Source organism: Macaca fascicularis, chromosome 4 (assembly GCF_037993035.2).
Source record: "Macaca fascicularis isolate 582-1 chromosome 4, T2T-MFA8v1.1".
Taxonomy (NCBI): domain Eukaryota; kingdom Metazoa; phylum Chordata; class Mammalia; order Primates; family Cercopithecidae; genus Macaca; species Macaca fascicularis.
In genome coordinates this window covers 99,992,984-100,010,318 of record NC_088378.1, presented here as the reverse complement: position 1 = coordinate 100,010,318, position 17,335 = coordinate 99,992,984, and the positions used below count along the sequence as shown (strand labels likewise).

Genomic DNA, 17,335 nt, shown 5'->3' with positions numbered 1-17,335 from the left:
TCCTAAGATAAAATCCCAACAATTTAAATATGAAGATTTTAATAGCAGAAAGACTTCATGTAGTGCACACTGCCTTCCACAGATCCACAGTCCTGATACACACATGAGTTCTGCAGCCATTAATATTTTAAGCTTATGTGACTCAGAAGTTAAGAATGGGCTCATTTTAAAATCTGGGTTCCTGAAACTGATTTTCTCAGGAAACTCAGGCTCAAAGGCAGAACTTTGGCCATTTTGAAAATGGCATCTACAACTCTCACTGGCAACAGACAGGCTATGACAAATAAGCAAATTTAGGCTGTGACAAATAAGCACACTTTTCACTCTGAAAGCTAAATTTGACATCGGGGGAAAAAAAGCTATATAAGGAATTAGAAATATATTTAGATATAAATAAGGTAACATAAGAAGCAAATATTTATAAGCCCAAAATTAAATCTACCAGGAGTCATAAACATGCAGAAATCTGTGTAAAGTGTATAACACAATGGCAATACATTTTATAAAAGATCAGCAGGAACAACCTCTATTAAAAAAAGACAATATGACTTAGCACTAATCACAACTCATAATTCTAGCCAAAGAATCTTGCATGTACAGATGACAAGTTCCATGTAATTAAATACTTTATAATTTACTACAACAAATTATGCATAAGATTCTCTCTAAAAATATATCCACCTCAGACCTTGCTTGGGACAGCAGTGCGTAGGGGGGCTGTTAATGCAAGTACTGGAAATACCTGCTTTCACCTCTAATGATCTTAAATAACTAATCCAAAGGACAGTGTTACCAGGAGGCTCTCAGTATATTTGACTGCCAAGATCTATCCCAGAGATGACTCCCTAAGACCTCTATTCCTTGCAACATATCTTTTAGCAATCATTAAGTCTACATCTGCAAAGATATGCTAAAGCTAAAGGCTTCCTTTTTTCTCTCCTTGCACAGGAAGCAGTATCAAGATTCATTTCTGCTATGGCAGGAAGCCTGCTCTAGCATCATCTCGTTATCATTGCTTTCTGTAGCCTTCCAGCCACTATGGGAAAATGTGGTTTGCCCCTTGTCGATCCTGAACCACATCTTATACAAAGAATACACCATATCATTTTGAGCAGTTGCAAACCATTCCATAATTAAATGTAAATCAGCATTACAAAGGTATACAGTGCAGAGTGAAACAGAAACAATAAAGCAACATCAGCAAATTTAGTCTTTTGCAATCATTTGTGGAAATTTAAAAATGTTAAAATTGCAAGTGCAATCAAATTTATGTATGTGCTTGCCTGACTGCTGGATGACCAAAGCCACCTTCTTGACCTCATCCTGGGACCGACCATCTGTGACCACAACCAACACCTTAGGGACATTCTTCCTCATGCCACTCTCCCAAGTCAAGATTTTCTCCTTGATAAATGTGAGGGCCTTGCCTACAGAATGAGGCGTGGAACATTTTAGTGTCAACTCAGTGAAAACTACCCCAATGCCATTAGTCACATCCAACTGATAAGAATCTAGACATTAGCATGAGATAATACACTCAGTTCTGCCACTACAAATGCTTGGAGAGTAAAGGTCTACATATACACGTACCCGTTCTTGTGTTTCCTCCTCTGTACCTAATATTCTGGAGGGCCCCAAGGGCTAGGGCCTTGTCATTGTATGTGTTCAGCTTGAACTCAGACTTGACCTCATCGCTGTATTGCACAAATGAAACCTGAAGGAAAATGTGGTTTAGCAGTAAGCATAAGTCATCTCATTTTATATTTCAATCTTCAAATGATTCTCTAGCTGCAGAATAAAGCGGGAGGCGGGGGGTTGTAAAAAGTATCTCAGATCTGATAGAATATTGTAAGCTCTTTATAGCTAATATTATAACACCTACTGCACTTGTCTCATTAAATTCTTTATTTTTCAATCTTCAATGAAATTGTCATAACTGACGTTAATAATGAAAATATACTATATTCATGTTGTGCCTTTCTCTAGGACATAGACAGGGAGGAATAAAGCTGGGGAGTGGTGAGGTCCCAGGATTAGACATGAGAACATACCATCTTGAATCCAAATGTTGGTTAAACAGTTGACTCAGCCCACTGCTGCTTCTCACTGACTATATCGGTTCTTTACGGCAATATAAAAATGTCATGTGTGTGATTGTAATCATCCCTCATCACAAACTCATCGAAAATGGGATTTAGTGGAAAAAGTACAGGCTTTGTACTCAGGATTCACTGGGTTCAAATTCTAGCTCTGGCATTTAATAGCTATGTGACAATGGATTTTTTTATCAGTAAAATGAGGATAACTATACTTACCTTCTAGGATTGTTTTAAAGACTAATAATCCTGTATACAAAGTAACTGGTACATAGGAGTTAATAAAATATGGTAGCTATTTTTTGTTAGAAATACAAATTCCTAAAAGGATGAAAAAAAGCTTGCTTGTTGAATTAATGTGGTTAAATTAAGAATATAACCACATTAAATTTAGAATATAACTAGGGTGAATTTTTACTCTTCTTGGGTTGGATTAAGGTCCAGAGGATTACTTGAGGATTTGAAATTTAGTATACTACTATTCCATAAAAGACGACATGTTTTGCTGATGAAATTGTTTGTGGTTTATTTCAAAATATCTTATTTTCATGATGCCACAGTGATGATCAAACTGCCAAAATAAAGAAAATTCAGCAAAGAAATGGGAAAGAAAAGGAGGAGAGAATTGTTTTTTAAAAAGATAGTCTCTTGCTTTAAGGAGTCAATGATTTAGATAGAAGAGTAGACAGAAGACAGCACACAATTAATGACAATATGAAGTGATATTTGTTGTAATGCAGCAATATAGACAAAATACTTCAAAAGCATGGAATGGGTAAAGCCATCATGGCGCCTTACCAGAGGGGGTGGAATTTTAATTGGGTCTTTTAATTGGGTTAGGGTTACATGATGATTTATTCTTTGAGGCCTCTCTTGGAAATACAAACTTCTCTAAGTACTTCAGTATAACAAATATATTTGGAGTGATTTCAGAGCAAGATAATTGGTAGTTATCATTTTAAAAAAGCAAATGAAATATGCTTTAGCTCAACAACGGACATTCTTCTGGTCAAGGTAATTATCTGCAAAGTAATGATAGAGGCAGCAAGTTCCGCACACTCACTCCAGTCACTGTTTATCACTGATTCTTCTAACTTCACAGAGCATGAAAATCACAAAGAATTTAATATCCAGAACTTTGGATGAACTTCTATAGAAATGTGTCATGGTTGGAAGCAGGAAGTTAAGAGTCAGAATCCCCTAAGTTCTCCAACAGGAATATCATCTAATCAAAGATAAAAACTAATAAACTAATAGAAAAAACATTTATTTTTCTATTTATTTATCATTTACACCCAATTCCCTCCCAAAAATACATGAATAAAGGAAATAGTGAATAAGAGAAAGTCAAAATTGAGTTTGTATTAAAAAGACTTTTTACTTAAAAAGAGAAGTTCAAAGGAAAGGCAAGACATCACAAATGAGTGGCCACCGGTGGAATGACACTCACCTGAATCCCAGCAGGACTGATTTCATCAAAGCCTCCCACAGTATTGAAGATGAATTTTACAACTTTGTTAAAATTATCATCCCCGATGCTCCAAGAGGCATCAGTCAAGAACACAATATCTGCCTTGGCCCCTTTGCATACTACAAAAAAAGGAAAGCATAAGAAGCCCCAAATCTCATAAATTCTTTCATTTAAATGAAATCACATAATTGAAAATATAGTAAAACACCTTGCTACGCAAAGTGTGGTTCTGCAGCAACAGCACTGCCTGGGAGCTTGTTAGAAATGCAGAATGTTGGGTCCTACCCCAGACTTCCTGAATCAGTACCAGCAGTAATAAGATGACTCATATGCACAATAAATTTAAGAAGCATTGGACTAACAGATCCACAATACCTGCTCTGGAATTACTCCATTTGTTTAGATCCATTATGCAAAGATACAATCTTACCTCACGGAACTCTTCAAGTAGTTTTGAACAATAAATGAGAGGAGAGGAGAAATCAAATAAAAAGTTTGGAGATTTGGAATATAATTATTAAAGATTGACTTTATGCAAATAGGTCCTTTTTTTTTTTTTTTTTTTTTTCTTTTTTGAGACAGGGTCTCACTCTGCCTTCAGGCTGGAGTGCATTGGCAGTCTCAGCTCACTGTAACCTCCGCCTACCAGGTTCAAGCGATTCTCCTGCCTGAGCCTCCTGAGTTGCTGGGACAACAGGCACGTGCCACCACACCCAGCTAATTTTTGTATTTTTAGTAGAGATGGGGTTTCACCGTATTGGCCAGGATGGTCTTGATCCACCTGTCTCGGCCTCCCAAAGTGCTGGGATTACAGGAGTGAGCCATCGCACCTGGCCAAGTCCTTTGTAAAATTTAAATTAAGCCACTAGAATCATATGTAGGAAAGAAGATTTTTATTTGAATATCTAGACTTGGAGGTTAAGAAAAAAATCTAAAAACAATTAACAAAATTTTAATTTATAAAAACTTAACATAAAGAAGTTTAACACTGAGAGTGAACCCTAATGTAAACTATGGACTTTGGGTGGTGATGATGTGTCAATGTAGGTTCATCGGTTGTAACAAATGTACCACTCAGACGCGGGATGTTAATAGTCGAGGAGGCTGGGCATGTGGTGGGGAAGGGCAGTCTGTCTCGGAGATGAAAAATCTCTGCATCGTGCCTGCAATGTTGCTGTGAACCTAAAACTACTCTAGAAAATAAAGTCTATTTAAAAAGAAAAAACTTATTTTTAAACCAAGATTATTTACTGAATTTCTTTCTATATCTAATTTAAAGGAACCCATTATTATTTTACCCTACAATATTACACTTTTAATTTTTAATTTTACTTATATAATAGGTTTAATAAAGTTGTAACATTCTACATCCTTCTAAGATAAAATAAAAATATATTTAAAATCTGAAATATTTTCTATTAAATGCTGCAAACAGCATATGAGAAAAGAATAATCCAGTAGTTATTTAACTAAAATTTAGCTTGATAAAGTGCTAAAGAATTGCCCTCAAATGCTGAGAGACCAACCTTAATAAATCAGTATGTCGTTTTACCAGTTCACTGCAAGTTACAATTATCTTTCACATTTTGGTGAATGGAAAATTTTTTAGCTTTGTGTAATCCAGGGAACTTCTCAGGTTGGACACCAGGAATTTTAAAGCCAACAGCCTCAAGGCTTAGGTTGTAAATATAGCCAAAAGGGTTCACAGTGCTTACTAATGCCAGCAGTTAGCAGAAAGAAATGTCCACCATGTAACCATGGATCATGGAAGACCTAAATCTGTAAAACTGAGGAAACAGACTTCTAACTGAAGAGCTGGAATAATTTATGACTGATTTTATTTACATCAAAATGTGCCCAGAGATGGAGAGAAACAAATTACTGGTAATCTTCTCTTTCAGTCTAAAAACTCTTCAGCAGCAATAATAAATCAGAAATGTTCTATATTAATTGTAAATGACGTACATGCAGCATAAATAAGAAGTCTGTAGCTCCCTATCAGCTGAATGTATTGCCTATTTAGCTGTACTTACCATCCCGGGCTGGTGGAATGGTGGGAGGGGGAGGAGGGGTGGGTGGCTCTGTAGGGGCTTCTGTTGGTTTCACAGCTAGAATTTAAAAATAATAATTATAAAAACACACCATGTGCACATTTTATATCCCAGAAAGTAAATTTTAAGAGCGATTTAAATCCTGGATACCAAATCAAGTCATACAAAATGAGACACCACCGTCATCAGTACTAACATACTAGGGATTTTATTCCATCCAAATTTGGTGTCACTGGTAGTCATTCAACATCCACTACAGCTACAGAAAAAAAAAAGATCTAAAGGGAAAATGTAAGGCCTTCAGATAGGGTCAAATGAGCAAAAGTCACTAATATGAATTCACCTTCTCACTGTCAGCGAGAGCCATCTCTCCCTCCTTTAGCCCTTCCTCAAAGTAGCCCCAACTCGATAACAGGGACAACTTGCAATTGCTACAGAAAAAGGTCCTGAACCAGCTTTAGACTCCACATTCAGGAACTCACCATCATCCTATCATTATTGCTACCCTTGGGGAGAGGTACCTGCACAGGATTCACTTAAGTCTTCCTTACCTAGAGCATTCTATTCTAAAGCCTTATGAAGGCTTTCCAGATTTCTCAAAAACTTACTGGTATGTTCTTTAACAGAGACTCCTGGTCCCTCGAGATTTGGTGTCTGCACAAAAACAGTGACACCATAATCAGTGTCTGGTGAAAGGCCAGTGAAGCAGTGACTGGTTTCTGATCCACGCACTGTAATTTCTTGTCCCCTGGTTCCTGATTATGACAACAAAGGAAAATGCCAGTGTCATCATCAATTATATTTCAAGACAATTTTATATATCATTGTTATAAACAAAATGGTATCTTCTTTACTGAAATTTAAAATGTTTCCACTACATGCTACAGATCATTTTTTTCTTTTTTACACACGTACCATCTGCAGGGCTTAGTTTCAGCCTGTAGGAGGTGGCTGCCCGGTGAGCTGACCATTTGACACAGAATGTATCCCACCCAATCTGGTGAGTTTTCAGATCTGTTACATTTAAATATACTATAAAATAAAGAAAGAAAGAAAGAGATTCACTTTGTAAATTAAAGCAAAAAAATATACTTTTAATCATAACACAATTTTCAAACTTTCACTGTGGCTGAAATAAAGTTCAAAATCATAATATGTTTCCTTAGAAGAAACACACATGAATCGTATTTCAAAATGTGGTACTGCCAAAATAGACCCCCCTTTCTATCACTGATTTTCAAGGAAAGGAAATTCCGTATAGTCCCTCTCACAACTAAGAATTTAAAAAACTTCTCATGGAAAATAATGAAAACAGTCTCTAAAAGGCTATCTGCTAAGTCATTAAATAGTTATCAAAGCAATGCTGTCATTAAAATATATCTGTGGACTGAATCACTAATCATGATTCAATAATTAAGTCAAATTAAATCAATGGATTTAGGTAATATATATCTTAATATCAAATGTAAAGAAGAACTAAGTAGCATCACAGATCTAATTTTACAGGTCATTCATGGATAAAATGATAATTTCTATAATTTTTATCTTTTAAAATTCAAAATATAGTATTTTATGTGAAATACACAAATTTCTCATCATATACATTTTTATATACTCAATTATAATATTTATGTATTTGGATAGGTATTTTGTCTACCCAGACACAAAATAGCCTGCCTACATAATGCTGAGGAAACATGTATAATTACATTATACATGTATAATTACATTATACATGTATAATTACAGTAAAATTAGAATAGGCTGACCTGGTAATTTCTACTACACTTTTTCTTACAACCATGAAAATATCCATGACTCACATGTAGTGCCTTGATCTGTCAAGGGGACACTGAGTCCAGAATCATATTGAGCATAAACATTCACATCGTAGGTGGTGCTGGGATTGAGATTGTGTAAGGTATATGATGTCATCTCTCCAACAAAGGCTTCCATGGGCTCATTGGAACCTTTATTAACAACCACAAAAATACACAGAAACATGCCATCACTAGCATGAAATTCTGCATAAAATTAAAGATCCTACAGTCAAAGGGAATCATGAACACCATTAATTCCATAGTCCTCATGCACTTACTCAGTGGAGCACAAGCTACATTATATGGCAAATATGAAACTATAAGCAGACACTGATTTCTTCACCCTCCTATTTTCAAAGCACAGCACAGCATTTGGAATATAGTAGGTATATAATCAATGTTTCTTTAGTGAATGAATTCTCAAGCTTCTTTCTCAAGCCCTATTTTGCCAACATAGTGTTTTGCATATAGTAGGTGTTCAATTGACACTTTTTCATTTATTGTAGAGACGATCTAAGAACTTCTTTCTTGGACCTTATTCCACATACTTTGGCTGCTAAAGTCCTTAGTTACCAACCCCACTTTCTTTTTGAAGTTCTTTTTCTATTTCTTACATAGGTTCAAATTTTATTTCCTTTCTCTCGCCTTCTCTCCTTCATGTTTTTTCTAGTTCATACTCTTCCTGGATATATAGAAGATGCCCTAACAAATTTGGTACGAAGAGCATTTTTCTTCCAGTTTCGCTAAGCATATAGACAGAATATTAAAACAAAAATAACAAATAGTTTAATCAAGGTGATATTAATTTAGGTCAAAATTTCAGAGGGGATTTGAAAGCAAGACTGTCATGAATAAACTGCATGGAATCTATGTCCAAAATAAAATAATACCTGGGTATAGTGGGGAAAATACAGAGGTATAATGATGGAATATTCATTATTTCATGATCATATAGGATGTCTGAAGACAGGCATCTTTGATTTGTGCAACTTTATGAACCAAGTTAAACATTTTAATCATGACATTTAATTAGAATCTCATCTATACCTATAATAACAATGGTATTTAAGATAATTGGCTTAAAATGTTATTGCCAAAAACATTGCCTTTGGTGACAGGAAACTTGGTGTGATACCTGAACTCTCAGGAGAACCTAATAGTGGGGGATGAAAGAGAAAATACCCTGATATGCAAATAACCCTCCAAAGCATTTCTATGATGACAAAGGCACTTCCTTACCCACTGGCTTATATACAATTTTATATCCAAGAACTGGAGAGGGTGAAGGGTCCCAGGACACCCTGAATCTTGTATACCATTCATCAGAGATGTGTATGTTCTGAGGAGGAAGGAGTCCCACTGAAAACAAACATTGGCACACATTACTGACCTTTCATTGGCACACAGGGAGAGCACAGAACTTTAAAAGTATTGGTAGGAAAGCCCAGTGGGAGCAATTTCATAATATTCCATAATGTCTTTATCCGGAAAACAAATAAAAGGCATTGAAGTATTCAAAAACTGCTGAATAGTTTTCCAAATTTAAACAGCAACTGAAATAGACTCAAGAACTAGTGATTTCCAGAACAGCCTTCTCAGAAGGAAGCAGTATCCAGAGCTGAAACGTTCTATGACTCAGGATTATAGAAAATAAAAGAGATCTCAAACCATTTTTAGAATGTCATAGATTACAGATTGTTAGAAACAGAAAGCAATTTAGAGACTATCTAGTCCAACCACTTCATCAAATACATAAGATATTATTTGCCCAAAACCACACAGCTACCTAATAATGCTTTTTCCCTATACCTCTCTATCCTCCACCAGCATTACCTAGAATGCTTCCAGAGATACTGCCTCCAAGCCCACAACTTATAAAATCAATACTGTTTAGGTAACATGTTAAGTAGTTGCTGAGTTTACTATTCACAGCATTACGCAAATAATGAATCTAACTTGAAAAACATTTTTTTCATAAGAGAAATAAAACATGACTTTGGCCCTTCCTGGAAAATATAAGATCTAGTTTTTAAAAATCCATTTTGATAAGCATGAAATTCTGAAATATGCCATTTTCCCCAGGAAAGTCCCAAAATACAGTCTAAAATCTGAAAAAAATTTAAAAAGTGAGGTTGTTAAAATCATCTTGAGTCATGTGAGTCTCCACTGACTCAGTCCTGTAGACAACAATATCAATAAATAGAGATTCTTGACCTTGAGAGACTGAGCTGAGTCAACTCTAGTCCTGCTTTTCGCTTAGGAGCTTTCAAATGTCACCTCTTTAAATTCTGTAATATTGTCAAGATCATTTAAGCTCAAAAAGACTTTTGGCAAGTGACTGCAGAAAGAAACCTGAAGTCATGTTACTTAAGTAGATTTTTGGTGAATGAAGTATAAAAGAGCAATGCCAGTATCTACCAGTAACAAAACTCAGATCTAGAGTTCATCCTACCTTTGTGCTTAACTAGTGACTCTCAGCCATTGCTGCACATTAATGAGAACACCAGCAGGTCCAGCTCACACCTCACACAGTTACATCAGTATCTCTGGGAGTGGAACCCAGGCATAAGTATTTTTAAAGCTCCTCAGGTGACTGTAGCAAGCAACCACCTTAGAAAATTTTTAAACCCTAAGAAATTACCACCAGTATAGTGTAAAAATGGGTCTGAATGTTGATAATTCTATGTAAATTGCTTGGTACAATAAAAAATACATTTTTCTTTTTAGAAAAAGCTAAATTTGTACATAGAAAATGATTGCTGATCATCTCACTTCTGTATTTATGACTTAAGATTCAATCACAATGGAATATTTCTTACTGATACTATATTGACTTAACAATTATAACCTTAACTGACACCATACCAATTGAAACATTATTCAGAGAATATGCAGTGGTTTTCCAAAGAAGAACTAGAACTATCTTAAGCAAATAAAAATATGCAGATGGTCTTCTTTTTCTTCACTTAGTGAACCATTAAAAAGTTAAAAACAAATTCCTTTCACATGTCATCATTTTGACAAAATTTAATGTCTAATACAAATAATACCATATTAGTGTGGTATTTGAGATATACTGGTAAAGATAAAATTTTGAGGTTTTAAAAGGTAAAAAAGCAACATTAAGATCTTAACAATTTCAAAGCAGAAACAAAAAGGGGGAGTACAAAACACTTACCAGTTCTTCCATTTCCTGTTAGATGGCCACCATCTCCATCTTCATAAACAGCAATAACAGTAATTTTATATGGAGTGTCAGGTTGCAGGGGCTGCAGTATTACATTATTTCTTCTGCCTGGGACTGTGGTCTATAAAGGAAGTTAAATTATAAATGTACTACCATCTAGAAGACTTCCAGATCAAAAGACAATATTGTTTTATGTATTCCCATAAACAGTAATAGTAGTTTTTTTCACATTTTATTTTTGCTGCACAATGCTCATGACAAGAAAAACTATCTTCACTTCTTCTCTGCAGCATAGGAGAGTGGTTTTAGAGTCAGACAGATCTGGGTTCAAACCCCAGATCAGCCACTTAACAGCCATGTGACTCAACATCTCTGAAGAAAACTGTATTAAAAGCAATGCCATGTACAGCACTTCAGAACACCTTACTGAGTACTCCAGCACTCAGTAATAAGTTTGTTTCCTTCAGATCTCATCATCACATGTTCTGCTTTCATGTACAAATATGTACCCAGTACCCACTGCGGGCCAGGCACAGTGGGACAGGTATTAGCTACTGAGAATCCACCGCTGAGCAAAAATTGACGAAGTTTCTGGCCTCAAAAATATCAGTTTGGCTGATACTAGTTAGCTGAAAAATATGGGAATACATTCAACTACCTCTTCAAAGAAGAAATGAACCAGACATCTCAATCTTTCTAAGCCTATGTTTTGTTTCTACAAACAACATGGATAAGGTATGCCAGTGAATCCTGGCCTGGAGTCCTATAACTACAAATGATAAATTGTATTCTTAATGTTTTCAGAAAGTAAAGGGAAATTACTTATTTGCCCATGGCAAGGTTGCACAAACACTAACCATGAGTTTCTCTGCTTTGGCAAACTAACTATAGTAGTACTGTTTATCACATTTTGATCAGAAACTATAAATGGTAGTTACATGTGTTTCTTATTAATAAAAGTAGGGACTTGAATTAAAGGTTACTATATCAAGTTCCAGTAGATGAAATATTTCATCACATGGGGCTCTGGGAAGGAAAATTATCTAAGACAATCTATGTGGTAAAAAGATGGCAAACCACAGACCTAATTTACAATCAACATCTTGTGCAATATTGTGCAAGCATATCGCAGCAATTAATCACTAAATTTCAAATAAAGTAGTTTTTCCATTTTTCCACTCATAACAAATAGATGTGCATAGTGAGGGCTATGAGGAAGCTGTCAGAAACTTGAATCTGGTTCTGGAAAGACAAACTATGACACTCAAAAAGTTTGAAGCTAATAGGAGAGTATGTATATTACAAAACTAATGTGTACCACAAAATGTTAAGCTTAAAGAAAAGAGAGATCAATTAACACTGGAATATTTAAGGGAGACCTTGTAGAGGAATTAGATTTGAGAAAAGGGTAAGATTTGGATAAATACACTATTTGAATATTAACTTAGACATTCCAGAATGATAGGTATCATATTTCACTAAACTTGGTTCCTGTGGTGTCATTAGGTGGTTAGAAATGTTCAGTTAATCATGCGATAAGATAGTTTTCCTATCTGTCTTTAGAATAAAAACGAACCCAAAGACAGTGCTTCTCTGTGGTATGGGAGGCCAGAAAGACTAAGCACCCTTGAGTGATCCCAAAGTCATGTCAGAGAAAAATCATAAAGTGTGACTATCAAGGACTCAACTATACTCACAGCATACCTCTAAAGAAGTTTAACTTCACCGTCCATTCAGCTAAGATGATAAAATGTGCCAATAAATGAGTATTAGACTTACATATTCATCAATTGGATCACCAACAGTGGGAGAATAGATGATCCTGTACTGCTGAACTGGCCCGTCAGCATGATCCCAGGCTACCGAAAGGCTATTGGTTGTTTCACCAAACACTCTCAGGTTCCTTGGTCCACTCCGTGGTACTAAATAAATAAAATACAATAGAGTTTGTTGTCTGCCTGTGAGCATTACCTAGGCCAGATTAAGGAGGTTTCTTGCATGTGTTTCACTCACCATTCACTCGGATGTTTCCTCCCATATAATAAAATACACATTTATGGTTTTAACGTGTAATCATAAACAGTGTATTTCAGAGCTATGGTTACATGCTGAACTTTCAGTGACCTAGAGCTAGCTTTGAAAGGTAGACTAGGCCAGGCGCAGTGGCTCACGCCTGTAATCCCAGCACTTTTGGAGGACGAGGCGGGTGGATCACGAGATCAGGAGATCAAGACCAACCTGGCTAACCCGGTGAAACCCCGTCTCTACCAAAAACACAAAAAATCAGCCGGGCGTTGTGGCAGGCGCCTGTAGTCCCAGCTACTTGGCAGGAGAATGGAGTGAACCCGGAAGGCGGAGGTTGCAGCGAGTCGAGATCGCACCACTGCACTCCAGCCTGGGCGACAGATACAGGCTCCGTCTCAAAAAAAAAAAAAAAAAAAAAAAAAAAAAAAAGGTAGACTAGGAAAAAGGAGAATTATTTTAACCACTATAACCATATCTATTCGATAAAACATAACGACTAAACCCTCACATTTCCAAAGTCCCCATTTGGTAAGAAGACTCACTGCAGACTAGAAAGAGGGAAAAAAGGAAGATGCAGGGTAGAAGAGGAGAAAAAGGGGAAAAACCCCTCCTTAACTCATGTCCCAAATGAGAACACGAACAGATGAAGTTCACGTCACACAAACAACAGTCACAGACCCAGTGTTTTCGCCTGGAATGTGAAGGTAGGGGATCCCAGGCAGAAAGCACCCATCTCTCACCACCCCGCTCCCACCCGTCACTCAATCAGAGAAGCCCTGCCTATCTAGCTACAAGGGAATGGAATGGAGAAAGGATTTCTGCCTCACGCGTTCGGCCCTGGGCAGGGCTGGGATTTCCCTCTCCATCTGAGTATAGAGCCACAAGGTTCACGGAATAGAGTGTGTCCGGAATCAGCCGCTCCAGATGCACCATGCGTGTGTTTCCTGGGACCACTATCTGCAGAGGAGGAAATGCCAAATTCTGCCTGACAACTCAAATGCTTACCAAGTCTTCAGTTAGTCATCACAATAGTATTTATAATAAAATGTTGAGCCCAGCCACATCAGAAGCCAACTGTGCTTCTCCATGAGATCCACCCAGACCATATCACTAAACAAAATTTGTCCTCAGAAATTCCCTTTCCAAAAAAAGTGACCTCATCCTTGACCCTTAGTAGCTTCAGTTATCTCCATTTATATTTATTATAAAGATTCTCAAATATAACATGCAAGGCTCATGATATTTCCTCAAAAAACATCCTGCATGTTAAATACACACAAGAATGGGGACTCTTACTTGTGGTGGGGGAGATTTTGTGTTGAAATAGAGACTCCATGCAATGCATACAGGTAAAGTTGTCTTAATATGTTCTACCATACAGGGACATGAAAATCAATGTTCTTATCAAATGCATATATTATTTATAATTTGTTTATCTTCATCAACATTGTTTATTTTTGCAAAGACTTATAAGTTAAATTAGTTTATACATTTACTTTCCCATAGGTATTCTGATACTATGCTAATTGAAATTAGCAATTTCTGATTTCTAAATTGTTAGCCTACTTACAAAACTGAATAATGTTATGAATTAAAGATAGATTGGGCAATTTGTAAGAACTAGTGAAGGTAAATTTTAAAATATTTTCATAACAAAGACATATTGACAAGGTCTAGCAATTATTTACATTTATTACTGGGTTTTTAACCCATCCAACTAATTCACATTTTCCCAAAATTCTTTTTATTCTTACTAATCCTATAATTAATACACCTACCTCAAGTCATCAAAAACAATAATTTAAGTATTATACACCGGCATGTTTGTGGTTTGTGTTCTCCCAGGTTATCAAACATGACACAAACAAGTGACTACATTCATCAGGAAATGCAGTTTCCATGACAAAATTACTTACAGATTCTGAGGGTCTTGTGCCATCCACAGGGGAATACACAACGCGATACTGCAGCACAGGTCCTGGTGCAGGGTCCCAGCGAACATCGAGGCTGTTAGGTGTAGGATTGTATACTTGGACATTTCTTGCCAGTCCTCTCATCACTGAGGAAATGAAGGCCAACATCTATTTCTTAAGTCTGTTTATATATCTCAAGCTTTTGTATCACTTTTCCAGAACCTACATTCTGTAACAGGACAAAATGCTATCTTCTTTATATTTCTAATTACCTACACGCAAAGGCAGATTAAAACTCTCCAAATCCAAATTTAGTTAAAGTTAGCAAGTATGGCCTTTGTCTATAAGGAAGCAACATTGTATTCAATTAAAAACAAGTTAATAAAAGTGGTGGAACTGGATTGGCCATAAAGGGTCATGGGATAGAGAAAAGAAATAGGAAAAGTAGTTTCAGTTTTCCAATATAGGTAATGGAGAGAGGAAGAAGAGACATTTTTTAAGAGTCTGCCTTCTAAGTAAAATCTGACAACAGCCATTAAGCTCATCTGATTTGGTCAGCTAGTTACAACCATTCATTACTTCTTCATTTAACAATTGCTACTCAATATCTTTGTGATTAACAGAAAAGGTAAAAGGAGAGAAAAATAAGATATACCCAGTTCTCAATTAAGTGCCCCAATAGGAACTTAGAAAAACCTACCAATTAAATTGATGTACTAATTCCAAACTCTAATTTAACCAATAACATCATCTTCCTAGACCACTAATCTTTTACCAAAAGAAGACATCCATGCTTGGTTCCTTTTAACCATCAGCAAGTATATTTTTAAAGCCAAAGAAGTATTTCTAAATCTGCACAAAAGCCTTTAAGCAATACTTAAAAAAAAAAAAAAAAAAAAAAAAAACAGTAAAACCACTATAAACGGCTTTCTAAATGAAAGCATACAGATTTTAAGATCAAAAAAGCACTTCAACAAACAAACTAAAGACATATGAAATTAAGTAATGTGCCGAACAGATTTCAACAATTTGCACTATGAAAGCCAATTATAAACAGTCCTTCACAACAATTTATAAAGCATAAAGCAAAGCTCAATGAATTTTTGTCAATGAAAGAGATTAAGCAAAGTAGCATACTGATGATTATATGCACTTTTACAAATCCTAAAATTATCATTTCAAAAGAAGATGCTATTATAGATTTGTTATTTCACAAAATGTTAACATTTGGTGTTAGGAAGGTAAACTATGGCTAATTTTTATGTTTTTAATTCTATCACACCAAATTTTCCTAATCCTCTTTAATGGGCCTTTATGGCCTTTATAATGAAAAGCAACATTTATGATGAAAAATTAATTTTTTGGCCTTATTACTTACATGTCCTTCCAGTATCTGATGTGCGTCCCCCATCACCTTCAGTATAAACGGGAACTACCGTCACAGTGTACGAAGTATCTGGCTGGAGATTCCTAAGAATGGCATAATTGGTATTCCCGGGGATTGGAACCTAAATATTTTAATAAAACATAAAGCACTGACTTGAAAAATCTGTGAAAGAAATAATAATTCAAATAATACAATAACAACTCAAGACCAAGTCAAGAAGCAGGTTCTGTAATATTAGGATGTAATAATGTGCCCCCACGTGACCTGTTACAAGAGGTTACATATTTCCCTATACCCCTCCAACCACCCAATACTCCCCATTTAGAACTTCCCAGAATGGCTACTTCTTCCCCTGACCAGGGGGAAGAATCCTGGTCCCAATCCCTGTTACCCAGGCTCTGAGGCATCAACTATTTACCCTCTATCAAGTCTTATTAAATGAATATGAAATTCTTCACTCTAAAGTAAACTGGTTAACTCCTTCAGTTTCACTTTTAAATCACTCAGCTACCATTTAAACATATTAGCATTTTTTACTACAAGAAATAATTACCAGTTCCTCTGGACCATCTGCTGCTGGTGCATAGAAGAGCTTGTACTGACGAGGATTTCCCTCTGCATGGTCCCAGCGGACATTCAAGGTGCTGGTAGAAGGGTCATACACTCTTAGGTTCCTTACAGTGTTTAGAGGTTCTGAAATGCACAGAAATCCCATCACAGTATAGTGCTAACAATCAAGCACACATGAAACACAGATTCACTGATATCTCCCAGGCACCCTAGAACATAGCAGGTACCGCACAAACATTTGTTGAAGTAGTGAATAAATGACACATACTGTGTCTGTGTCAGTCTGATGCATATGTCTCATCTATCCACATGACATTTTTGTCTTAGAGCATCTTTCTATCCTAGAAAGTAACATCTTTCTCCACAAATAGAGACAAATAATTCCAAGCAAGGATGTTAAAAACTATTAATATGGCCAGGCACAGTGGCTCATGCCTGTAATCCCAGCACTTTGGGAGGCCGAGGCAGGCAGATCACTTGAGGTCAGGAGTTCGAGACCAGCTTGACCGACATGGTGAAACTCCATCTCTATGAAAAATATAAAAAATTAGCCAGGTGTGGTGGTGGGCACCTGTAATCCCAGCTATTTGGGAGCCTGAGACAGGAGAATCGCTTGAACCCGGGAGGCGGAGGTTGCAGTGAGCCAAGATCATGCCACTGCACTCCAGCCTGGGCAACACAGCAAGACTCCGTCTCAAAAAAAAATAAATAAATAAACTATTAATATTCTTTGTAAATGAATTTTTAAATATTAGTAAAACTTTGTGTCACCCCAGTGTTTCCAGATAAAGAGATGATTCCATTCTAATAGTAGC

General features: G+C 36.3%; 1 protein-coding gene across 5 annotated transcripts in view; it reads right to left on the bottom strand.

The window, feature by feature from the left end:
• Positions 1-17,335, bottom strand: part of COL12A1 (collagen type XII alpha 1 chain) — a 128,184-nt gene that overhangs the window by 39,330 nt on the left and 71,519 nt on the right. For all 5 annotated transcript variants that reach the window (XM_005552541.4, XM_005552540.4, XM_005552544.4 and 2 more), the window contains 14 exons: positions 16,504-16,643; positions 15,942-16,071; positions 14,567-14,709; positions 13,478-13,607; positions 12,405-12,547; positions 10,617-10,746; positions 8,678-8,797; positions 7,442-7,588; positions 6,534-6,650; positions 6,227-6,373; positions 5,601-5,675; positions 3,547-3,686; positions 1,591-1,714; positions 1,284-1,427 (listed from right to left, as the gene is read on the bottom strand). In XM_005552541.4, the coding sequence (XP_005552598.3) occupies positions 1,284-1,427; positions 1,591-1,714; positions 3,547-3,686; positions 5,601-5,675; positions 6,227-6,373; positions 6,534-6,650; positions 7,442-7,588; positions 8,678-8,797; positions 10,617-10,746; positions 12,405-12,547; positions 13,478-13,607; positions 14,567-14,709; positions 15,942-16,071; positions 16,504-16,643 (1,830 nt within the window). The remainder of the gene's footprint in view (positions 1-1,283; positions 1,428-1,590; positions 1,715-3,546; positions 3,687-5,600; positions 5,676-6,226; positions 6,374-6,533; positions 6,651-7,441; positions 7,589-8,677; positions 8,798-10,616; positions 10,747-12,404; positions 12,548-13,477; positions 13,608-14,566; positions 14,710-15,941; positions 16,072-16,503; positions 16,644-17,335) is intronic.